This window comes from Chelon labrosus (genome assembly GCF_963514085.1).
Source record: "Chelon labrosus genome assembly, chromosome: 3".
NCBI lineage: Eukaryota > Metazoa > Chordata > Actinopteri > Mugiliformes > Mugilidae > Chelon > Chelon labrosus.
In genome coordinates, this window is record NC_140339.1 from 31,998,727 (window position 1) to 32,025,278 (window position 26,552).

The 26,552-nt window shown below is 39.6% G+C and overlaps 1 protein-coding gene across 6 annotated transcripts in view; it reads right to left on the minus strand.

Annotated features, from left to right (window-relative positions):
• phkb (phosphorylase kinase, beta) overlaps positions 1 to 26,552 on the minus strand; it is a 114,429-nt gene that overhangs the window by 34,514 nt on the left and 53,363 nt on the right. For all 6 annotated transcript variants that reach the window (XM_084541941.1, XM_084541938.1, XM_084541940.1 and 3 more), the window contains 4 exons: positions 24,477 to 24,635; positions 24,012 to 24,106; positions 5,595 to 5,650; positions 3,561 to 3,654 (listed from right to left, as the gene is read on the minus strand). In XM_084541941.1, the coding sequence (XP_084398067.1) occupies positions 3,561 to 3,654; positions 5,595 to 5,650; positions 24,012 to 24,106; positions 24,477 to 24,635 (404 nt within the window). The remainder of the gene's footprint in view (positions 1 to 3,560; positions 3,655 to 5,594; positions 5,651 to 24,011; positions 24,107 to 24,476; positions 24,636 to 26,552) is intronic.

A 26,552-nucleotide genomic window follows, 5' to 3' on the forward strand; every position in this document is an offset into this window, starting at 1 on the left:
TTAGCCCCGAGTACGAAGAGTCAAATTTGGACCTATCTGACCATAGAATACTTTCCCACTTTGACACAGTCCATTTCAAATGAGTCTTGGCCCACAGGACATGGCGTCGCTTCTGGATAATGGTCAAATATGGCTTCCTTGATAGAGCTTTAGTTGGCATCTGCAGATGGCACGTTGGATTATGTTAACTGACAGTGGTTTCTGGAAGTATTCCTGGGCCCATTTAGTAATGTCAGTGACACAATCATATGTTATTTATGTTCTGTTGTTAATAAAATATTGGCTCATGTAATTTGAAAGTCTTTTAGTTTTCATTTTGTTCAAATTTAAAGAACATCCCTACTTTTCTGGAATTCGGGTTGTACTATGGCTTGAGTGACTGAGAAGCAAGAAATGAGATAAAAAAAAAGGAAACAGGCTAAAAAATATTGATCAACTGCTAACTGACATATTATTTAACAGTTTGGCTTATCATTCTTCAGATGACCAAGTATTGTAAAGGTGATGTCTTATAAGGCTCAAAATAATCATGTCGTTTACAAGATTTTTTTTAAAGCTGTTTGACTTACTGCTCTTTCATACACTCTTTAGAATTTCTTCAATCCAAGATACTGATTCGCTCATCTCCAGATATTATATATTATTATAGAAATGCAAGAATAAAACAGCTTTTACAGCAAAGTGATTGTAAATTTTCTCCATATGATACCTCACCATTTGGGATATCCTGCATTTCTTACAGAGCCATCGCCATTTGAAAACAAATTTGGAAAACACTAAGCTACATGCATCTCCAGTTTGCCACAGTGACACCGCCGCCATTATGCTGATCAATCAGCATGAGGAATTACTGTTAGACTAATCAATCACTTCAACAAGCCTGCGGCCCTGCTGTGACGGATGGCACAATCAAACTGAAAATCTTAAGAGCAAGAACTCTTGGACTGATAAGCAGATGGAATGACTGAGCCAAGCTGTACTGTATTGATAGATAGCTGCTGAAATGTAATCTGGCTGACTGTAAATTGATCTGTGTAGTTGTGTTGGTAGAGTAACGTCAATAGACCATTAAGGTTTTCTTTTATTCTAGTCACTCACAGCAAAAAGGAATGACAGGGTATGTCATTTTTAAAGATCAGGAAAAGCAACAAGTTACTGCACAGAGCAATCATTTAGGTCTCAATAAACATAGGCAAAATCTCTCCCTCAAACATTAATTGTCCAATCATAGCTCAGCAAATGTTATTAGGCTGAGCAGGTCTGTCAGTCTTTGGATCTCTCTACATGGCTGTGAATGGGGCTGCAGTGACTGCAGTATAGTGAGATATTCCAAAGCCACCAAGACAAAATAAGATAGAAGTTTAAGAAAGTGATTAAAGAGTAGGTTTGTTCCATCATAATCTGCTATGCATGATTAATTAGCTACCTACAGTAATAATATCAAAACACTTACTTCCAAGGCCAACCCTTATCTTATTATTTGCTAACATGTTAATATACTGGATTCAAAACTGTGTTAGAAAAACCCTAAGTGCACTGTGTGAGCACTTGTTTATGGACACTTTCAGATGCTATCAAGTCCCATTTTAGGTGTATTTTAGTAGGCTTTTTCTTCTCTGTATTGGATTTGAAGACAGTTTAATTGAGGTTACTTCGCCTAACCGACTACTTTATCCATATTCCACTTTTTATTTTTAAGTGAAACATTCAAAAAAGTTACATGTTACTTTTTCAAAGTAACGTGCATTTCTGTAGCTTCTATATTAAGATTTATATTATCTCTAGCTTAGCATTGTTCTATAGTTTGTCCATACAGATAACAGTTTGGTCACACTGTGGCAAACCCAATCTATCATGCAAATGAACATTATTACTTCTTATTTCAGTGTCTTGTACATGAATCATCAACTAATAAGTAATCTAGTGGCATGCTAGCCTGACAAAGCCAGACTCAGTTCTTCTCAGAATATGGGCCTTGTAACACTCAACTGGATAGTCCTAAAATGGATCAGAGATATTTATTCGTAACTAATCCAACTCTGCAACGCTCAGAACTATTCTGCCCATTACTGCATAAAGCCCACCCTAATGATGTGGCTGGCCCTAATGGAGGGGTTCCAGACCAGCTTTCCGACACCAAAAATTGTGGGCGGATAAATTGGTCTGGTGTCCAGGCTTGTTGCATGCACCAATGCAGCTTTAGCTCACTGAATTTGCATAATTTGATTAGATTAAATTATATTCATCTAACCAGAAGTGCAAATAGGAAAAAGTGCAAAATTAACCCAATAATAGGCAACAAGCTATGGCTATTATGTTAAGTAAGTAAATATTTTACAATAATACTATATAAAAATATGTAATACTAATATATAGATTTGTTTATGCAGTATGGGCAGTCAGTACACCTACACATATATGTGTAGGGGGCCCGCAGCCCAAATACATCCTGCCACGTTATTTTATATGGCCTGTGAGAGCTTAGAAGACTTATGATTTTCTTACAATGAAGGTCTATCCTGCTGTGAAGTGCATATACACCATAAACATAATGCATGTCGATATTGCGACCTGCAAAGTGACAGCATTCAGCACATAGATTGCTGTGTTTCCTCATCAGCGTTTAACTATGGTGGTTTTCCAACGAAAGAATAAACAAATGAGAAATATCTACAAATAATTCCAAAATATCCAAGAAGAAAAAAAATGTATGCAGATGATAGGTAATTTAATGAAAGATAGGAAAGCGAATATAAGTTCTTGCTTCAGGGAAAAAAAAACTGTATGTCTTTTGTGTTGCGAGGCAATGTTGAGTGTGAAGGAGTACAACATAACCTGGCATTTTAACATCAAACACAGAGCTAAATATGTTATATTTGGCCTCCAAGAAAAACAACAAATTGTATAAAAATTAAAATGTAGACTGCAGTCACAGCAGGATATGTTCACAAAAGCTACATTCTGCAGCAGTGAAAGCGAGCTTTATTGTGGCTGAAGATTTTGCTCCAGCAAGTGTTTTTCAGAGGATGAATTTTTGAAGCAGTGCATGGTAAAGGTGTGTGAGCAGCTGTGCCCAGACCAGATAAAGTCTTCTAAGAAGGTGCAGGTTGGATGTATGCCTTCTGCAATGCTGTATGCATTTGTTTTTGTAAATGCCACATCTGTCCCACGTGTTTTTAGCAGCTCATGATTCTCCTTATATTCGTCTTTGTTGTGTACTTGAAAAGATTGATATTTGACTGACGGACTAATGTTTCTTATGATGATAAATGAAAGGGATTATGTCATTACAACACAGAGCAATGTGCCAAAAAAATAATTGTACATCTATGTAAATGCATATACAATATTTCTGATTTGAATAAATAATACCAAAAATCAAATACAGAGAGAGTTACTTAACAATATACTGAGGAGTATTTACAGTCTTACAGTTACAACCGGCCCTTTGACGGCTACCATAATGCTGATGTAAATAAGTTTGACACCCCCGTTTTAAAACAGAAAGCCAGAAAAAATGATTTCACAGCTTGTTAAACAATTACGTTGACCAATGTTACCTTGACTAGTTCCTTCTGGGGCCAGATCTGGATGGGCTCCACTTGCTGGGGTGTCTGGGTCTGAATGCCGTAGGTGTTCAAAAATACCTGCAGTCTGCAGACAGAGACAAAAAATTTAATTCTTGCAACAGAACCCCACAATTACTCTGTCTCTGTTGTTCTTGCTCTGGATATCAGAGGCATTCATTCATTCATTCATTCATTCATTCATTTTCTGTAACCGCTTGTTGCTGTTAAGGGTTGTGGGGTCTGCTGGAGCCTATCCCAGCTGTCATCGGGCGAGAGGCGGGGTACACCCTGGACAAGTCGCCAGTCTATCGCAGGGCTAACACAGAGAGACAACCATTCACACTCACACTCACACCTACAGCCAATTTAGAATCATATCAGAGGCAACATTGCCCAAAACAGTCAAAATGTACAGAAAATGTACTACAAAAATCTATACAGTTTAATGCACAGGCTTTCCTCAACAATTTATGCCAGTCAAATATCAATATAACAGACTACCTTTCTTTAAATGATCTATCTCACTGTGTTCTTGTGGTGGAATGTTGGAACTACACAATGAATATTAGTAAAATACATAAAATTAAATGTGTCCTGTCTGTCAAAAATCTCAGAATCACTAGTCAGTTCACAAGACCTCCGTAGCCCCCATCCCCCTGCCGCCCCTCCAACAGCCACCCACGGACACATCTGCACAGATTGCAGTTTGTTTTGCACTGTCACTTTAACTCCATTTGCACACTACCTCAATTCATTGCTGTTAAATTCTATGTTGATACTTTTACCGCCTATATTTATACATTTTTTTTATACCTGCTATTTTGTATAATACATGGAAAGCTAATTTTACTCTATATTCTATATTTATACTTTTGTTTTTTTTTGTTTCTTTACTTATGGCTTGAATCGGGACCAGAGTAACCAATTTCGTTCCTTCCCATGTACCAACATGTGTCGTAATGACAATAAAGAATCCTTGAATCCTTGAATCCTTGAATCTATGTGGCCTCTTTAAGGTTAATAATGTATTCTAGGCACAGCCATCATATTTGGTCATAGCACAATAGCTTCTGAAACTGTTACTGTAGACAGCACTGTTAACTCACTCGATAAAAAAAAGAAGTACAATGCTGCATTCTTTGTAGATGGTAAATGGCCTTGTTTTTATATATCATCTTTATAACAATTAGTACTCAAAACACTTTACAGTCACAGTGACACATCTACCCATTCGCTCACATATTCACACATTAGGGGTTCAGTGTCTTGCTCAAGGACACTTCGGGTTATGGCATTTTCTGAGACTGAACTGCTAACCCTCTGGTTCGTGGACAAATTGCTCTACCGACTATCCAGGCCTTTTGTCTAACAATAATAAAAAAAAAGCTGCTTTCTTTCTGTGGATTTTGATGTTCCTTTTCACAACTGGTTCAAATCAAATCTGTCTGACTGAGCTTAAACTACTGGCTTACTAAAAAGATTTGTTCCTGTTGTAAGACCCTGACCACAAGTGTTTTGGCACTATATAAACGCATTTTAATTGAACTGAGCTTTAACAACAAAAAGGTTAAAATACATGATACTCAGCGTCTATCATCTTTGCTAATAAACACAGTTTCAAAGATGATTAAATACTGAAATTATGAAATCAATGCAACAAATCTATGGATCTAGATTCACCTTAAAAGTCCGCAGCAGCTACTGTTGACGTGTTAAATATTTATGTACAGATTTCTATTCTGAAAATCTGCAACTATATGAGTCTATAGAATCGCAGATGTGTCAGTAGGATGTTTGTAAATCTATTGGCCTTGTGGTATTGCAAATCTTGTAAAGCGACCCACTCTCTCACACATGTATCCAAGTGTGCATAGAGATGGACACACGTACACACACACCACAATACCACAATAAGAAGAGTGACAGATGATTGCAGAGGTCAGGCTGAGCTCCAGCTTTCTGAGCTCACCACAGTTAGAACGCTGAGAGCTGACTAGGAGGCATAGACACATAAATACACATTACCTCTGGCTCTCAGCGATCAGGGACACATGGATCACAACATCATTCTCTATGGGACCCTGTGAAAAAGACAGAGAATGGAGAGATTAATATATGCATAAGCAATGAAAAGATCTGGACCTACTAACAGTTACTGCCTTTGCAGACAAGGCTTGATATGGCTTATTCCTCTGTGTCATACTGCAGATCTGCATTGTTGTCCTGACATGGTTAAAGATTAAACGGGTGAGCCACACTCTTGCACTGGGTGAGATGCCCTGTCATTACCATTAACTTGAGCACAGTACTATATGTTCCAGGCAAAAAGTTAAACCACATGTACAAATGAGTTTCTCAATTCAGTTTTTCAATTACCCAATAATATTAGGATACAACGCCATGAATTCCCTGGTTCTTAACACTGTAACATATGTCTGGACAAGAACAACTCCACAGTTAACATTAAAATTGCAAAATGAGAAACAGAAAAAGATAATATAGATTCACAACAGGCCACAATGCAGCAACACACTAATCATGTTGCCTGCAGCACAGAGGTGGAGTGAGAGACAACATGAAAAACAGAGGAAAGAAAAGAGACAAAAATGGAGAAAGGGGGAAACATTCAGATGGTTTTTCTGCAGTTGTCTCAGACCTTTTGGTCTCAAGGACAATCAGGGAAAACACTGACAACTGAAATAACAATTGTTTGTTTTACTGGAGCAGGTGAAGGTGGAATAAATCAAATACAAATGAAGGGCAAAGTGTAGAAATTGTTGAATATTTTGAAATTTTCACTTACAAAAGCAGGACAAGACAATATCTCTAGCCGACTACTATCATCTTCAGTAAGGAATAACTGCTGTGTTTTGTTCCTTTGTTTGTATTTGCATGTAAATGAAATGTGGAAGCAGGTAGGTTTAACAGTATCTCTTACTCTTGAAGCTTACGGAAATTCACATTTGTGTAGGTGTGTTAACAACACTGCATTTAACTCTTTCTCTCTGGCTTTTTTCTCTCCAAGAATTGTTTACATTAGAGTAATGCCTTTATGCATGTGTCCTTCAGTGCCTTTCTTTTTCTCTTTCTTTATCTGCAGAAATCCTACTTATGTGTGTAATTTCTATGTGAGTGTGAATTGTAAGCAGAGCTGATAATCTTCATTGCACGGAGTGACTATTCAAGGCCATTTAGGAAACAGACAGCTGCTCATGACTCACAGGAGCAGCAGCCTTTCATCCCTTTCTCATCGTGGGAATGTGCACACTCAGATACAGATATAACCAAATATACAGATACATGCATATACACAGAAGATGGCAATGTGATGTTCAGTTGGTTTGAACACAGAGCCAGCGAAACAACACACACAAGTAAGAATGCATCATGATGTGCACACATACATACGGTACACAGAGAAATGTAGGAGCCATTCTGTGTGATCAGTAAGAGCAGGATTTAGCTAACAACCTTGTTAGAACAGAGAGAGAACAGAAACAAGGCAGTGGCTGAACACAAATCACTCCTGATTAATAGAGGAGCAATGACTTCTAAAATGCTGCAATGCAACTCTCTTATACAAGGGCTCATTTGGCAGTGGGGAATATATGGAAAGGTAAAATGGAGACGCCGATACATACTCTGTCTTTCTCTTCTACGTCGACACATGACTGAGCAACCACAGAGAGGAAAATGAGATGAGTCTTCAAACGTTTCTTGAAACAACCCTTTCAGAGGCACCCTAAAAACATCATAGTAGTGTGATCAAAATGCTGCCAAGTCTGGGGAAAATTTGGAAAAGAAAAGATGTTTTGTTTCTCCTTGGGACATTAAAGGGAGCTAACAAATCATATTGGATCCCAAATGAATCTGATGGTGCGGGGGACACAGCTTGGGTCAAATCCCCAACTGTTTAAAGACCTCTAAAGCAAAAAAAGTTGTGACAACAAATGGCTTCCAACTGAACATGAGTAATTTAAGTTCTGAAACTTTAACTAAACATTGTAATACACAGTACTAGAGGAAATTAGATGTTCAGAAAATTGCTGTCTAAACATGTTCAGCAAGGCATATTTGAGGAAAACAGACATGCTCTATTTACCGTCATGCCGCTTTTAGATGTGCATGTTTGTTTAAATTTCTTTAAATCAAAAAAACATAACATGCTTAAAAAAAAAACGTCAAGATGAGAAGTCTTGTGCTGTGGGAATATGATGTGCTGTACACAAGTGAAACGAGAGGTGCGGCTATATTTTCATGTTGGAAGGCAAACATGTATTCAGCGAATGCTGTGCTCTACCAATTCTGTTGTCTGAGACTGATGGTGATATAGCATGACATTTTGGGGCATTCATTATGGGGAGTTTTTCAACCAATACAGAAAGATCTTGTCTTGTCACTGCATAAAGCCAATCCAAATGGTAAATGGTAAATGGCCTTGTTTTTATATAGCGCTTTTCTACCTATTGGTACTCAAAGCGCTTTACAGACACAGACACAAACCCATTTGCTCACACAAGCACACACACATTCACACACCAGTGCCACGCACTGGGAGCAACTGGGGGTTCAGTGTCTTGCTCAAGGACAATATAATTCGCTACCTTTGGACAGAACCAAGCTAAATGTTTCCACTTGCTTCCAGTCTTTACACTAAGCTAAGCTAACAGGCCCACAGCTTTACTGTTTTGTCCATTCTCATTGATTTAATCAGAATGATTTTAAACATAGTACACAGCGGATTCAAGCAATAGATAGATAAATAGATACTTTATTAATCCCGAGGGAAATTCAAGCATCCAGTAGCAGTAACATACATTGAACAAACAATACAAAAGCTATATAAAAAATAGAAAGTGACTAGAATTAAAATGTTTTATACAACTATAAACTATGTTAAAATATAAAGTGACCAGTAGAAGTAGAAGGTTTTTTTTTTGTTTGTTTGTTTTTTTTATAAATATGAGAGCTACAAATGGGAAAAAATGAAGCTCTATGTTTTACAGTCAACTGATGAGGAACAGATAACTGAAGTGTTTAGCCAGTGGAGTGTTTTGCAGTTAAATTGCAAGCTAGAACAAATAAAAAGGATTGGATTAAAATTCATAGCATGGACACACAGACAAACATGAATGAGTTCTGAAGTTGCTCTGTATCTACTATGTCTTGTGTCTGCAGCCCCTCAAAGTTTCTGCCTCACTAAATTTGACAAAGTGAGAAGCCATTTGCCAGAGAGCGCGGCTGCAAGTCCCTGCAGAACAGAAATGAATCCGAGCTCCACTTCATTTAACTTTTTCCCCCAAATTAAAAGCACTAAGTTGTGACATAAGATGGCAAGAACATTTGAAAACCTTCCTCTTTTTTCTTATCTCTTCTTCCTTTTAGTGCTTTTTTCACTTTCCTTTTTTCTTTCCATACATTGTTCTAGATTCTTTCCCAACGTATTTTTTCTCAGGACTTTGTCCTGTCACTCTTTTTTTTGTCTTGTTTTTGTTCCGTTTGTTCCTTTCTTTATTTTTGCCTAAAATCTTTTTGTCATTTCATTATTTACTTAAAATAAAATGTTCATAAAATGAAAAAGGCAAGAGCTATGTTTTCATCTCTCTGCCTTTTCACTCAAACCCCTGCCTTCTTTGCCTCCCTCCTTCTCCCCTTTCCTCTGTTCTTCCTTCTTATTTGTCCTTCCTTGCAGACTCACATCCATTCTTTTCTTAATATCCTCTTTTCCTTTTGTTGTGATTCTTCTTTGTTTTCTTTCATCTATCAGTATTTCTTCCCTTTGTTAACTTTGTTCTCTTTCCCCCTCGTTCTAGCTTTCTTCCATTTATGCCTCCCCGCTTTCTTCTTTCTTGTCGTGGCCTTCTTTTCTTCGACCTTTCTTCCAATTTCTGTGCTGTCATCCTTTTTGTCTTGCCTTCCACACATCTTCTGTCCATGTTTCCAGCAATTACATCCACCTGTCCTTGTTATTTTCTTTTTGTTACTTGTTCCATCTTTCTGCCCTCCTATGCTCTTTCTTCTATGCATCTGTGAGTTCTGACACTCTCATTGCCAGTCTTTATTCCTCTCACTCTAATGGCCTCCCCGTCACTTAGGTGTCCATAAGTCAGAGTCAACTGTCCACAAAACAGCAGCATTTCTCAGAATCAAATCAGATATTTCTGTCAAGTCACCCTGTCAAAATAAAACTGAATTCAAACACAAGATTTAAATGACATGAACCAGCGGCAGATTTATGTAAACAGCAGTAGGTCTGCAAATGAAGTAGCTGACAAAGCATCGCCACATCAGATTTATGTTGTGTACTGAACAGAGACTTCATAAATTTGTTTTCTTACTTTCCATTTTTCCATTTCATACTTAACAGAAAATCTTTGGCCCACTGGCTGAGATGCTATGATGGTAACAATTTGTCATGGAAGATCATCAACTTAACTGATTGGTTTGTGTGTTTTTTAAGAAGAAAACTGTATTTGTATATATGAAATGGGCAGAAAAGATATTAAAAGCTCAGATGGGAGTCCTGTGTGTTCATGTTATGCAAAACCCAAGTAGATCTAGGTGTGTGAGAGTTAACGGAATATTGTTTTTGGGCACCGCTCTCAATGTGGTGTTTACAGACTCATGCTCAGTCACTCTCTTACACATGCAGAATTTTATCATAACACACACACTGAAATTTGTTGACCACTTGATTGAGCTCCGTGTTTAATAATTGAAATAGAACTTAAAAGGGGAAACGCAACTTGCTAAAACTGAAGACTGAGTAGCTATTTCAAGGTCAAATCTTTCCCTGTGTGCCGTTGGAAATGTTCAGCACGATGGGAGGCAGCCTCAAGTGAGCGTCACGTCACAAAGGAATAAAACATTCCTATAATAAGACTATAATAAGACTTTCATAAAGTTAAAAAGAGAGCAGCCATCATCATTTATTTTTTTTGAATGAATGAATGAAATATAATCCCTTCTTTTCATGCCCATGCCCCTGAGACTCATATTTTTATGAGGGTTTTTTATAAAAAAAATGTCAGGGGTTTTAGCATAAATATGTTGGTAGGGGAAAATCATGAAAGAAATGCCGAGACATTTTCAATTCGGGCTGTGGGAAAGGAAAGTGTCTCCTGTGTATGTTTTTAAGGCAGGATCTTTTCAAAAGGTCATCTGCTGGTAAAAAGACACCATGACGAGGATTTGTCGCCATTTTAAGGTGAACACAACAAAAGAAGACAAATCGGTGAGGCGTGAGTCTGATTTAGGGAAATTGTGGTGGAGATGCAGACCAACGACAATAGAGGTTGTGAGACAGATGCAAGGAATGAGGGTGGAATCACCTCCACGAACCACTCCCAATGCAAGGTGAAATACACTATATTACCAAAAGTATTCGCTCACCCATTCAAATGATCAGAATCAGGTGTTCTAATCACTTGGCCTGGCCCCAGGTGTATAAATTCAAGCACTCAGGCATGCAGACTGTGAAACAAGACATTTGTGAAAGAATGGGCCGCTCTCAGGAGCTCAGTGAATTCCAGCGTGGAACTGTCATAGGATGCCACTTGTGCAACAAATCCAGTCGTGAAATTTCCTCGCTCCTAAATATTCCACAGTCAACTGTCAGCTCTATTATAACAAAATGGAAGCGTTTGGGAAAAACAGCAACTCAGCCACGAAGTGGTAGGCCACGTAAAGTGACGGAGAGGGGTCAGCGGATGCTGAAGCGCATAGTGCAAAGAGGTCGCCGACTTTCTGCACAGTCAATTGCTACAGAGCTACAAACTTCATGTGACCTTCAGATTAGCCCAAGTACAGTACGCAGAGAGCTTCATGGAATGGGTTTCCATGGCCGAGCAGCTGCAGCCAAGCCACACATCACCAAGTGCAATGCAAGGCGTCGGATGCAATGGTGTAAAGCACGCCGCCACTGGCCTCTAGAGCAGTGGAGACGCGTTCTCTGGAGTGATGAATCACGCTTTTCCATCTGGCAATCTGATGGACGAGTCTGGGTTTGGAGGTTGCCAGGAGAACGGTACATTTCAGATTGCATTGTGCCAACTGTGAAATTTGGTGGAGGAGGAATTATGGTATGGGGTTGTTTTTCAGGAGCTGGGCTTGGCCCCTTAGTTCCAGTGAAAGGAACATTGAATGCTTCAGGATACCAAAACATTTTGGACAATTCCATGCTCCCAACCTTGTGGGAACAGTTTGGAGCGGGCCCCTTCCTCTTCCAACATGACTGTGCACCAGTGCACAAAGCAAGGTCCATAAAGACGTGGATGACAGAGTCTGGTGTGGATGAACTTGACTGGCCTGCACAGAGTCCTGACCTGAACCCGATAGAACACCTTTGGGATGAATTAGAGCGGAGACTGAGAGCCAGGCCTTCTCGACCAACATCAGTGTGTGACCTCACCAATGCGCTTTTGGAAGAATGGTCAAAAATTCCTATAAACACTCTCCTCAACCTTGTGGACAGTCTTCCCAGAAGAGTTGAAGCTGTAATAGCTGCAAAAGGTGGACCGACATCATATTGAATTCTATGAGTTAGGAATGGGATGGCACTTCAGTTCATAGAATGAGTAAAGGCAGGTGAGCGAATACTTTTGGTAATATAGTGTATATACTTGTAATCGTTATAGATCTCAAAGAGTGCACAGCTGCCATTACAACAGCAAGGCTTAAGTGCCAAGGTTGCTAGAGGAGCTGCACACTACAGTATGGTTCCTATTCCTCCATATGTTTATAGAGAATGTCCCTGGTACAGATAAAATAAGCACTCATAACTGTATGCTGTACCTTCAGTCAGTCTCTTAATGATTCTAGTAAATACCTCTCTTGGTAAAGTATTGATGCAGCATTTTCTGTATCTATTTCTGTACTAACATAGTATAGGAGATACTGAGTACTCTGCTACAGTTAATTTGGATGTGCAACCAGATACCATGTGGCTACACTTTACTTGACTTCAAACTCCTTTCCTGCATTTTTCTAAATACCGTGCCTACAATCCTGAGATCTTGTTATATCCTTCCTCTTCTCCCTTTTCTTAGAAAAAAGAAAATGTAAAGAATTCCCACCAAGTTAACTTTAGGATGTTATTCCTCTGGCTAGGCAGCAGCCAGGGAGCTACCCGGTGTGCTCTTTCTCCCCCACACCCGAGTGGGGAGGCAGACACGGGTGGGAATTTCCAGCCAGTGAATTACTATGTTTAATCAGTGACTTTCCTTGCTTTCAAACTCCATTTGTTGTTTCCTGGTGGCCAAGTCTTGTATGTGTAAGAGGATAGTTTTCTTCGAGCTATTTCTGGGTACTCCCTTCTGTATTCTTACACATGACCTGGCAAAAACATGGCTGAGTAAAAATACCAAACTAGAGAACAGACTCACAATTAGGACGCTTCACTCATTCACCCACTAAATAGTGGCTAAGGTCTACCATGTAGTTATAACAGTATCCAGTGGAGACTGCGTTCTGTTAGATGTTTTGTTTTGTCATGCAGACACCATAAGCAATCATAGTGTCATAAATAATTAAAATGACAAATTGTACATTAGGGAGGAGGTGCCAGTATGTGCTGTCACATACTCAAATCCTAAACTGACACCTGATACAGCATACAACACCACATATAGAATGAAATCACATTCATCATCATACAATTTAATAAGTTTATTATGATTTCGCTTAAATAACTAGTCATTATATGCACTAAAATATTGTGTCATTATTGCATGTTTCATACATTTCCAAGAAAGGCCACCTTAAGTGTCCTTGGATACACACACGTCATGCTGACTGAGAACTCCAAACATGTTCAGAAAAAAAAAATCTTTCCACAAAACTGAGTAATTGTCTTCTGCTTTCTTTTCTGACTGGCACATTATTTGAATTTTGGGTTTGCCACAATTTCTTTTATTGCACAAAATATACATAAGAATGTACCTTAATGTACATGGGATGTGACAGCTTCTTGTTCAGGTGAGGGGTGGGATGTATGGAGCCTGTTTTTGCCATCTTCCCTGAGGTTGTGTATCCTGACAGTTTGATCCTGACACAGTAAACAGCTTTTAAATGAGAAGAAGAAGCGGGAGGTGTCTCCAAGAAGGAAAGAGTTTAAGGAAAATTAACACATAAAAGCAGTATGTGATTAAATTGTCACAATACATTGGACTATAGGTGGCATGTCAAGTACTGCAAAATGTGTGAATGTGCGTGAGTGATGTCCATTTCCCCACAAGTTAAGGTCAGTAACCATCTCTCTCTGGCTTTTACTGTCACAGACCACTGGGCTCAACATTTCCTGTACCGTCACCACATTTGGCAAACAGCAGGGTTTAGTACTCTCCCAGTCTGTGTGCCTATGTGCATGTATGTGTGTGAGTGAGGTAAAGGATACAGAAGGAAAAGGAGAAAATGTGTGCATGCTGGTGTGAATATGTGCGATATGGTTTGTGGGGCTTGTTTGAAGCAGAGGATGTGCATTTAACTTTTCTTAACTTATATTAACAAATGTGTATAGCAAGTTGTCTTGCTGCAGAAAGCTATAACACACTTCCACTCTAATTAAACACCTGCATGTATACATACCTTTGAATTAAACAACGCCATGAAGCACATTTATGGATACCACTGTACACAGCAAGAGGAAGTTCCCTATTCCTATCCACACCAAGCTGAATTGAAAGGGATACTAATCCACAATATAGATTCACAAAGGAAACAATAATATGTTTAAATCTCAAATTTACTACACAAATAACCGGCTACACTGTTGTCGTTCTGTTAATCCTTAGATCAAAAGTAAATGATGTGCTTTATATTGTTGCTTTATTTGATGTAAATAGAAGTGGAATCAAGCAAGTGGCAAAGAGAATGCTCACAGTACTGGTAGCTTGTCAATGCAAACTTATGCAGAAAGGCTCGTTGAAATGTAATCAGATCATCTACTGCAGATGTATGTATATATCGTTCTGGAATATAGGACTACGTGTTGGTACAACACAATGCCTTTCAAAAGTACTACAAACAGTGCACAGGCTCCAAAATGAAAACACCTTTGAATCCACAGCTCTCTCAGTTATTTGAAAGTAATGCTGAATACCATAACTATCATGGAGATAAGGTTTAGTGCAGGGCTGCTATATTAGAATGATTAATTTACACTAGTGTAACTAATGGACTGGCAAGTGAGTGTAGACAGGTCGGAATTGAAACAAGACAAAGGGACAGATTGGACACATGCTTCTAAGAGACAGAACAAATGTGTATTGGTCTGTCATTTGAGCGAGCCTGTGAAAGGTGAGCCTCTTTCCTTATTGGATTTAAGGGAGGATTTTGCTTTTTAAAATACTAAAAGACATTTTCACAGAGGTAGATTTTTGCCTGTGTTTGGCTTGATTTATAGCAAGGATAGGATTTTCAAGAGCCGTAAGGAAGGCTGTAGAGGGGAAAAAGTGCATTAAATATAATAGTGTATACAAAGTAACCAGGGTTTAATTGTCATTCGAAAGAGAAATGAAGAGAAAAGAATATCTGACTACAGGGATATTAACAAATAGCAGATGTTGTGTTTTTTGTCAATGAAACTTGATTTTTGATCTCTTGTTCTCTCTACCCCAGCTTTAGTGTCTTGTGCATATTTTTCAAAATCTAATTTTTCTCTTAGTATTTCTCTTAATCTGCTTCACTTTTGGTTCTAACAGTCAATGCATGAATGTATTAAGAATTATCTACACCATGCCAGAGTTTAATATTGTAGCAGTGAAATGTACGGCCATGCTTTGAGAGAATTAGTTAACTCATAATAAAACAATAAAAGGTGCCAACATGTTAATGATTTGCAATTTACCATAAAACATTTGATTTTGTGTTAATTGAGCTTCATCCTCTATGTTTTTGAATTGTATTTCTCAAATAGGTTGGTGAAGGTGCAGCATTTCCACCTTGTATGTGTGAACACACATATTTCTGTGTGTGCATCTGCATCTGATCCCAGAGAATACAAGAATACATTTGCAGGATACACTACTTGTTTTTTATGCCCTCGTGATATTCTTGCATGTGCCTCTTTAGTGTATGTAGGTGGTGAAATTCACAAAAAAATAGAATAAAATTCAGAGAGACAGGTGGAGTGAAAGATAAAGAGAGAGAAAAGACTAACTGAATGTGAGAATGTAAGCATGCCTGAATAGCAGAGCATATTAAGGGTACAGCATTAGATGCCAGTGTGTGACATTAGCAACAGAAGCAACCAATTCACTTTCTCAGCCATTCATGACTTCTCAAATTGCCAAGCCCGCTGTGTATTATTGCATGTTTGTCAGTGGGATGTCACGCCACACTCCCCAGGGTGTGTTTGATCTGAGTCACCCTCACGGTACTAGGAGCATCCTGTTTTTCATGCAGAAAAATCCAACTCGGTCGACTGCTGCACTTTGGTAGCCGGTAAATGTCAAGGAAAGCTGCACTCACAGAAAGGGTCAAATAAAAAAGTAATGCATTTGCAACTATTATTAACACACTGAGTTTTCAGCAGTAGACCACCAAGATAATGCACTTTTTGCTGATTTTTCACTATTTGCCAAGTGGCTTACATACATATTTAGGCTGCAAAGTTGCATTTCATAGCTTCATACTCTATTTAACAGGCTTGTACTTTTACAGTTAGAAAATGTTCCTGTACTTCAACAATACATTAAAGTTGCATAAATGCCCCGTTCACATACTAAGCTATATCTTCCTGCTCTTCCCCTACCCCTGCACACACGATGCACATTTAATATGGTGTGCCTCACTTATGTATAATATGGGAATAATATGGGAATATATGCTGCACAGTGCTGATGCTGATCTATGCACATTATTAATATATAATAGTCAGGCATATTCAAACATGTAGTGTTACCATGTCAGTTTCAACACATCAGAGTCACTTTCTCTGCAGGGCATCTCAGGGTTTTAAAGTCTTGGAACGGTTTATGTAGGAAGGGGATTAATATGATTAGAACAACATTATAACTGCAACTAAATAAATAAATGACACTCTAATTGTACATGTTGTACATGCAGGAATATAAAGAATATAAAAATATGATATTTATTCAGGGGAAAATGCTAGGATTACAGATGTAAACATCTCTCTCTGCCCCTTATTCTCAATGCTCAATGTAGGCTTTAACCTTCTGCTGTTCAAAATTGCTTCTAAGTTGCATTACAATGGAGTTTCGGAATATTTTTGGTGGACATGAGTCAAATGCTGCATTAACTATCAACAGGAATTTATACTGTAGGATATACGAGGGAGTACAACCTTGCCAGCTCCTTCTATTTGAACATCTATAGTGAAGGTCATAGCTGATGCCTAAGAACCCTGAAGTAAGAGATAAATTGGTCCATAGTCACCTTACAGTTCAAAAGAAAGAACACTGGCTATGTAAAATTAAAGGGAATCACAGGTGTGGGAACTGTAACCATTGTGGAAATGTGGTTAAAACTGCTACTTTTGTGGATGTGTTTTCCAATACAAGTTTTACTGTCAATGCCTTTGCCAATTGTAACACTACCTTTGTAGTCTACAGATTAGAGTGTGAGTGTGGCTGCTTCTATATCGGCAGAACTAAAAGAAGGCTGAAGGACAGAGTGGCTGAACACAAATACGCCATAAGGATAAAAAATCCTGCGAATCCCATGGTGGTCCATTACCAGCAGGCAGGTCATCCCTCGTCTTCCTCCCTCAAAGTGATGGTGATAGAGGTAGTCTCCAAACCCCTGAGGGGTGGAGACCATCTAAGGACCCTTCTCCAAAGAGAAACTTTTTGGATTAGTAAACTCAAGGCAACCTCATTCCCTGGCCTAAATGAGGAATGTGATTTTTCCCCCTTTCTATGAAATTTGGACATTTTTGTGTGCTTTTATTGAAATGTATTTCTCTCTCTCCCTTTCTCTCTCTAGTGATATCTTTTTATCTATGTTTTGTCTATTAATTGTGTTTTGATAACCTACTAGTTGGTCACATGGTGTGTGACATAATGGGAAGGCTCCACCCACTAAACACCCAAGGGTGTCCATTTTAAGCTGTGATCCACTTCCTGTGTCTATGCCCTGATGAAGGCCAAGATGGCCGCAACGCGTAGGCTCATGTGCTTTTAATCAGTCCGTGCCATGTTAAATTAAAGGCTTTTTTTGATACTTCTTCCACTTCAGAGTGCCTCTGTAATTTCTTTTTTTGGATTATTACTTCACCCATCGCAGAAGAGCACCTAAGCTACAAACTTTTTGAAGTCTCCTGAGCGCCCTCAGCCCCTTTGTGTCTCCTGAAGTAACCTTATCTAAGCTCATACGTACGTGGAACCAAACAGTACAACATTGCATGCCATTAATGGGTGCAGCATTTCATTCTACCCAGCGGAATGAATTGATGCAGGGACTTTAAGTGGCAGCATAACATTTGGAATGGAACTATGAATAATACACACGGATGAAAACACACAAGCACGGCTGCATACAGATGAACCCACAGAAACCCACGCATGTGCTTTTCACATGGGCCGAGATAGTGATGTGCAAAGACAGATGCATTTTCTATACATACATTCTTTCTTGGATAAACAAAATGGGATGCAATTTATGCGTGCACACAGGGGAAGAAAGGGTCGTCTACAAATCAGGGCTTAACTCCATGTGAAAGGTCTGCACGTCCATGTGCCTTTTCTGCCTGCAGGCACAAACACACAGACAGACAGACAGACAGACACACACACACACAGTATATAACACAACAAAACCATAAACTAGAGAAGTGCAAATACCATCTTCTATTCCACTTCCACTTCTATTCCATTTTTGTCTCTCCCTCTAACTAATTTTTTCTCTTCCCATTTCTGGTCTCTTTGCAGACACAACATGAAAGCTAAGTGTCTAGCTGCGACAGAGAAATAAATAGTTTAAAAACAACAGGGATAAAGAGAAGGAATCCTGAAAGACGCTGAGCCAAGTAGCGATGGTAAAAGGCAACACGAAAGACAAAATGGCAGAGGTAAGAGAGGCTGTGGAGGATGGAGGGGAACAGAGGATGACGCATACAATTTGAGCGGCCATTTGACCCCACAAGGCGCTCAGCTTACCACCAGCCGCATTAATAAACAACCACGTCTATTTTTCCCCAGCAGAGGGCAAGGATACAGGAACGTTCTGAAACCAGAAGTCTGCTAATTTGCTGCATTCATGTCTTCCAGGGAAACAAAATACTCTACTCGTCGGCTCTCAGGTGCTGCTCGAGAACTCTGACTGGGAAATGAAGATTCGTTAAATCTCAGATTTGTTAAAATTATAAAGGCCTCTGCTAACCAGATAGATAGATACTTTATTGATCCCGAAGGAAATTCAAGCATCCCGAACCTCTTTATTTTATCAAGTTCCCCATATCAGCTTTTTAATGGCAGTCAGGGCGCCGCTGTCTAGCTTGTACAGGTACATACGTCCCTCCATGGATATGCCTCCCCAGACCATCACTGACTGTCCCACCACCAAATCGCTCATCCACGGGTTTTCCAGACACTCTCAATTCTGGTGTTCTATAGCAAATGCCAGTCGAGCTCTATGGTGCCGGGCAGTGAGCATAGGGTCCACTAGCCCTTAAGAATCTTAGCCTATTTTTGGTTATTTTAAAATGCTTTTGATTTAGCCTTTATATACCATATAACTTTGTTAACAGATTGGGCCCAAAAATACACAAAAGCCATGAAATCCAAAAAAGTGAAAAAGTGAACAAAGGTTGCAAATATGAACATGTAAAGGTAAATTGAAAAAAATAAAATTGTTGTCTATTAACGTTAAACAAAAACTGGGAGAAACTGTACTTTTGAGTGAAACTGACAACAGTACTCCACGTAAACTAGTTTTTTCGTTAGGCGCTGATGAACGTGCTCATAGAATAGCAAAGGGTACAGAATGTCGGGTCCTCAGGCCACCCACATGAAGTCTGTTTCTGATTGTTTGGTCAGACACATTCATACCAGTGTCCTGCTGGATACCATTTTGTAGGGCTATGGCAGTGCTTATCCTGTTCCTCCTTGCACAAAGAAGCAGATATCAGTCTTGCTGATGCGTTGAGGACCTTCTATGGCCCTGTCCAGCTTTACTAGAGTAACTGCCTGTCTCCTGGAATCTCCTCCACGCTCTTGACTGTGTTGGGAGACACAGCAAACCTTCTGGAAATGGTAAGTATGTGCCATCCTGGAGGAGCTGGACTGCCTGTGCAACCTCTGTAGGGTCCCATATTGCCTTCTATAGTCTTACTGTATATAGCCCTATATTTTCTCATCATTTAACCTTTTAACAAGGACAGTCTTAAAAAGGATTTCAAAACATGTTGTACTATGTGATTGCATATGTGACAAATAAACTTTGAATCTGAATTTGAGCTAGTTTATATATAAAAACATTATTTTGGTATACTTGTTACTTGTCAAATTGTGGAAACAGGAGTGATACTTTCCCTGTTCTTTCTACAATTATTCAGCACAGTTCAACAAGAAGAGGAATGTCTTTATAGGGCTGGTAAATGTAAAAACCTTTAAGTGAAAAAATAACCACAATTCTGGCTCGCAGTCTTCGCTCTGACTCTGTGCAGGACAGTCAAGTTCTTCTGCACCAAACTCGCTCATGCATGTCTTTATGGACCTTGCTTTGTGCACTGGTGCGCAGTGAGGTTGGAACAGGAAGGGGCCATCCCCAAACTGCTCCCACAAAGTTGGGAGCTCAGAATTGTCCAAAATCTCTTGGTATGCTGAAGCAGTTCCTTTCACTGGAACTAAAGGGCCAAACCCATCTCCTGAAAAAACACCCCACACCATAATCCCCCCTCCACCAAACTTCACACTTGGCACAATGCAGTCAGACAAGTACCGTTCTCCTGGCAATTACCAAACCCAGATTGGTCCATCAGATTGCCAGATGGAGAAGTGTGATTCATCACTCCAGAGAACACATCTCCACTGCTCTAGAGTCCAGCGGTGGCGTGCTTTACACCACTGCATCCGACGCTTTGCAGTGCACTTGGTGATGTATGGCTTAAATGCAGCTGCTCTGTCAAGGAAACCCATTCCATGAAGCTCTCTACACACTGTCCTTGAGTTAATCTGAAGGCCACATGAAGTTTGGAGATCTGTAGTGATTGACTACAAAATCTGGCAACCTCTGCACACCACGCACCTCAGCATCCGCTAACCCCGCTCTGTCATTTTACATGTCCTCCCACTTCATGTCTGAGTTGCTGTTGTTCCCAGTCGCTTCCACTTTGTTATAATACCACTCACAGTTGACTGTGGAATATTTAGTAGCAAGGAAATTTCACGACTGGACTGGAACCCTATCACGCTACCACGCTGGAATTCACTGAGTTCCTGAGAGCGACCCATTCTTTCACAAATGTTTGTAGAAGCAGTCTGCACATCTAGGTGCTGGATTTTAAACACCATCGAAGTGATTGGAACACCTGAATTCAGTTATTTGGATGGGTAAGTGAATACTTTTGGCAATATAGTGTATGCTAGCTTCTACTGTTAAGCCATACATGAATAATAGCAAAGCAGTCATGAAGACTCACTGTGGGATGTTTTTTTTTTTTAAATTTGATATGGTAATTGCTTGAGTGGTGCGTGTAGTAAGGGTGGGTGTATAGTTGTGTTATGATCTTTCTGAGAAGCCTCCCAGCATACACATGTAGCTGCTGTAGTTACACTATGGCTGACATCGCTCTATCAAATTCTATCAGTGGGTGTCTGTGGCAGCTGAACTGGATTTCTGGATTGTGTATGGACATGAAAACATGAGTGAAGTGTTTGTTAAATATGTTGGTGATTACTACACCATTTAAGAAAGTACCTACCTCTGTGTTTGTTCTCCGACTAGTAGTAACTCTGGAGAGGCTTACTTAAGGTATGTGGTTAAAAACACGATAAAAACAATAAGCGAAGGACTATCTTCAAACTGTCTTGAAAATCTTGACATTATTGAGAGAATTTAAACTTTTAAACAATTAATGCTAATAAGAATGACGAAGGAGGACTTCAGACAGAGATAACACAAAGCTGTAGCAGAGAAGAGAGAACGATCATAAAGAGGTCCATGCCGTGGCAAAGTCGTCCCCAAGCGGGATGCAGAGGCATAAGTCACCAGCGCCCATATAGACCGTATTGCACGAAAATTGGTGGGCTTGTAAGGAGTCATCCACAGATTATTGTTGTCAAATTTCAAGCAGTTTACTGTGGTGGTTTGTGAGATATAAACATTTAGTCGTCGTAGCGCTCCCTACAGCCTGAATTTCACAGAACTTGGCATGGTTGTACGCAAGCACATTATAATGAAGGTTGCTAAGATTCATAAGGATTGGGTGAATACTCAAAAGTTATAGGCCTTAAAGTCATAAGAAATGTTTCCATGTCACCCGTCTGTAGACGTAATGTCACGCAACTTGATGGGCAATATGTTACAGATTGTGTATGCCAAATTTCATGAAGTTAGCTATTGCAGTTTCTGAGATATTGAAATGTTGCTTGTGTAGGGCCCCCTAGAGACCAAGGGTCACAAAAGTTGGGGTGTTTGTACTGAATCATATTATTATCAATGATTTTGATTAAATTTGGGTATATATGTCACAAAATATTAGCTTTGGAGTTATACTGTGCCACGCCATAAAAAACAATTAGCCATTAACTTTGTAATCAATACCCCTGCTAAAGTTCTTTTGAAAACGTTTCATTATCTTTGTCCATAAATGATACATGCCAAGTTTGGTGAGAATTGGATGAACGGGCTAGGAGGAGTTGATTTTGCTTTGGAGTGCAATTGTTTTCAAAATGGCGGGAAAAAATGCCAGGCGGAAATGGGCGTGGCCTGGTCCATTAGAACCAGGGCTATATAAGGAATCAGAGGGAGAAAGAATTTTGTTTCTAGGACACATGGTTCTCGAGATATGAGCCAAAACGTAAATTGGCTTATTGTAGCGCCACCTAGATGTAGGCATATGTATTGACACATTGGCAAAGTGAAATGCCAGGACTTCTACCAAGTTACCAGGTTTAATGCCTTTCACCCTTGCAGTTTCTCCTGAGCAGACAGACACTTTTAGGGAAAAAGAAAAAAACGAAGAAGAATAAAAGTTGCAAAAAAAATCCTGCAACTCGTTGCATGGACCCCTAATTACATGGCGATACAGAATGAGTTTACATTAAGATTAAATGAATGTGATAAAAGCAAATTTATACTTTATAGTATACAAATGCTTTGTCATGGAAAAAGAGAATGTGCTAGCCTAGAATCTAGACTGCCCCTAGCGGCAGCAAATTACATTTGCTTCCAGGGTCAGTCTAGTTACTCTCCGTTGACTTGAGATTTCGAAAAATCCAAGATGTACCGGGCCAATCACGAGTCGGTGGGCGGGCTTAACATGATGACGACTGACCTGCGAGAGAACTATGGCTGTCTCCTTGTTGAGCTTTACCGTCTTCTTCCAGGACGAAGGCAGAAGCATCAAACGAGGTGAAAATCATTATAAATCGGGTCATGTCGAGAGCTGTAGTTACACCAAGGGAGTTTTGGTCGGTTCTGTACGCGCCAGCATGCGGGTAAGCGGTAAGCGACTTGGACTTGTAGTTCGTTTAATTACGTATTTTCCATAGCGTTTTACTTAACTATCTTGCGACAAACTGTGACATTCTTGACATGTAAAATAATTTTTTATTCTGAAAAACAATATATGTATAATCCAAGGCACAAGTCGATCGGGACCAGAAAATAATTTATCTTTCGCCATAGAGTGCCGTTCATATTTTTTCGAAAGATAGGTCCCATGGAGGCAATCGGAAGGGGCGGGACTTCGGCTCTATAAATTCCGTGAATTACGCATGAATTCCCCATCCTGCTAGGACTACCAGAGCGATGGCTGCTGCTAGCGAACAACTTTCTTTCGAATCAGCTTTGGCTGCCACTCTGAAAGACTTGAAGTTAAGCTTTTCTCTGAGAAAGGAACTCTCTTTTCCGTCGCTCTGACTACGTCACCTTCTTCGTTGCTCTGATTGGTTGTAGCGCTATCCTATTGCGTGGAGAGGGAGTTTGAAAGACAACCGTTTATCCCACCCCTCCGGTTGAGCCCTGTCTATGGAGAGTGCCCAGACCCTACATTTAATGTGGGTCTGGCTCGTCAGGCTAAGAATGTGCAGCAACCTAGGGCAAAAATGCTGTTAGTGCTACTTTACATCTGAAAAAACAATAACCAGCTCAGACTTTGTACATGCTCAGATTTAAGTAATAATTTTATTCAAGTAGTACTTGAATCTAAAGTCGTGCTGAGAATGAACATTCACATGAGTAATCAAAATGGTAAGTTTGGGAAAGCATCCAGATGAGAGCGTGCCAACAGTCAGTCACAGTTACATCACAGCTCACCTGATTGGAGTACCGCATGCTGACGTTGCGCTGGTCCTGCCGTGGCACGTAGCGGTGGATAGGATCAATATCCTTCGGGCTAATCAGCTCATCCACTGGAAAGCGAGTGCACACAGACACAAAACATCTTGACATGAAAACCATTAACATGCATACACACCCACATGCAAAACACAGTGTGCACAATACAGAGAAAAAAATCAATTTCCTACACAAATATACTTAGTGGCTGAGCCAGCCAGCATCCTTGGAGTCATTGTGTAGCCAGTGGCGAATCAAGCAATATCTAAACCATTAAACAATAATAAATAATGAACGTTACTGTCTGTCAGACATTATTTGGTTTAATAAATATCAACAAATAGGATTCAATGTCATATTAATTTTGTATTATTAATGGACTGTGAGACTGATAGTAGAATATGTGGAATGGATGCGTAGGTTCATGCACACACACAAACATACCCAGCAGCTTGGCAATGTAGTACAGAGCCTGACCCCACAGGAAGAGCATCCCATCACGACCAGAGTTGCTAGGGAAACGCTTCTGGCTTCCATGCTTTTTCTGCTCTGCCTCCACAAAGTCAGCCGGTACGTAGTAGTATTTGGGGATCACAGCATGACCTGATAAGAGAGGTAAGAACTGTGAAGTTTGTATATAGACAGCACCTACTTTGAACATGTGCGTTTGACCAAAATCGACATGAGTTACAGAATAAAATGATACTGCACTGGTCGCATTATGATCTTGCACTTCATCATTATATCTTGTGTCTTACAATAACACATACAACACATATGACTGGTTCAATAATATGAGCTCTTTCAACTCCTGCACTAATGCCGGCAATCATCTTATGCTGTACAAACATTGCCTACTTACCTAATAATTTATTGAAAAGTTATTCCATTAAACTGTGTATTTAGAAACTCAACAGAAGAAGGCCGGCTCTGTTAAATTGAAGGATTATCTTATCTGAATCCACAAATCATCAGTCAGACTTTTTGTGAACAAATGGAGATTTAAGATGACGGATACGTTCCACAGAATTGGTCGACCAACAAAGATAACTCCAAAAGTAAGCGCAGAATATTCAGAGAGGTCAGAAAGGAACACAGGGTAACTTCCGAGCAACTAAAGGCCTTTCACAAATTGGCTGATGTTGATGTTATGTCCACCATTAGGAATGAACAGCCGTGGTGTGCATGGCAGAGTGGCAAGAACTAAGCTACTGCTCGCCAAAAAGAACATTTCTGCCTGTCTGCAGTTTGCTTAATATCATGTGGAAAGCCAGAAGACTATTGGGGAGCTGTTTTATGGAAAATGAGACCAAAATAGAAATATTTAAATAAGAGGCTCATGTCAGACAAAACAACACTGCATTACAGCATTAGCACTTTATCCCGTCTGTAAAGCATGGAGGTGGTAATGACTTTGTTTGGGCATGTTTCGGTGCATCTGGGCCAGGACAACTTGCCATCATTTATGGACCAATGAATTTGGACTTATACAATCCAATTCTAAACGAAAATGTCAGGACATCCATTTGGGTCATACAGCCCCAAGAACACAAGTGGTTCTACAAAAGAATGGGTCAAGAACAAAATTAATGTTTTTGAATAGCCAAGTCAAAGTCCTGATCTTAATCCAACAGTAATGTTGTGGAAGGACCTGAAGCAAGCAATTCATGTGAGGAAACTCATCAACATCTCAGAACTGAAATGGTTATGTACTGAGGATTAGGCTAAAATCCCTCCTAGCTGCTTGATGTTATTGCACCAGATCATCAAAACGAGGGATTACTTACTTTTTCAACTCACAGATATGAACAAATGAATATTTTTTTTTTAACTACACACACACAAAAGCATAACATTTCCCTTTCATTTGTTTGATAAGGTTCATTTTGTTTTCTGTCAGGACTGTTTTGAGTCATTTTTATGCAGAAATGTGGAAAATTCTGAAGGGTGGAAATACTTTGAAGCAGAACTCTATAGACCTATAGATATGACCAATCCCAGTGTTTAAATGGTATTCCAACTGAATGTTAATGACGCTGCTCAGTAAGTTAGTCTTTGTGCCGCTCAGTGGGTGAAACCGCACTGGTTTCCGTCTACTGTAACATCATAGACGAAACTTTTATAAAGAATGCAGTGAAGCTGGAGCATTTTAAACAAAAATTAACAGGACCAAGAGACAGCACAATTGTAAATGCATTTGAAACAGTACAGAAGGCCATGATTCCTTGGACCGCAGGCAAACCTGCAGCAGAAGACACAATAGCAGCTTTTGACAGCAGAATATACATTTGTGGGTTTAGACACTTCATCTGTATTAATAGTGAATGAGAAAAACGTACAATAATGTTATCCCCTAAAGCCCTGCCAATTAATTCAGGAATCTTGTTAGTTCAGACAAAACCAGCACAACAGAAACTTTCCCCTCACAGCAACGAGTACAGGTGAATATAGAAGACAGGCACTTTGAACATGAAGAAAGGCTGAGTTCACTTGAATGTGAAGCCCCAGACAGCCTTGGTC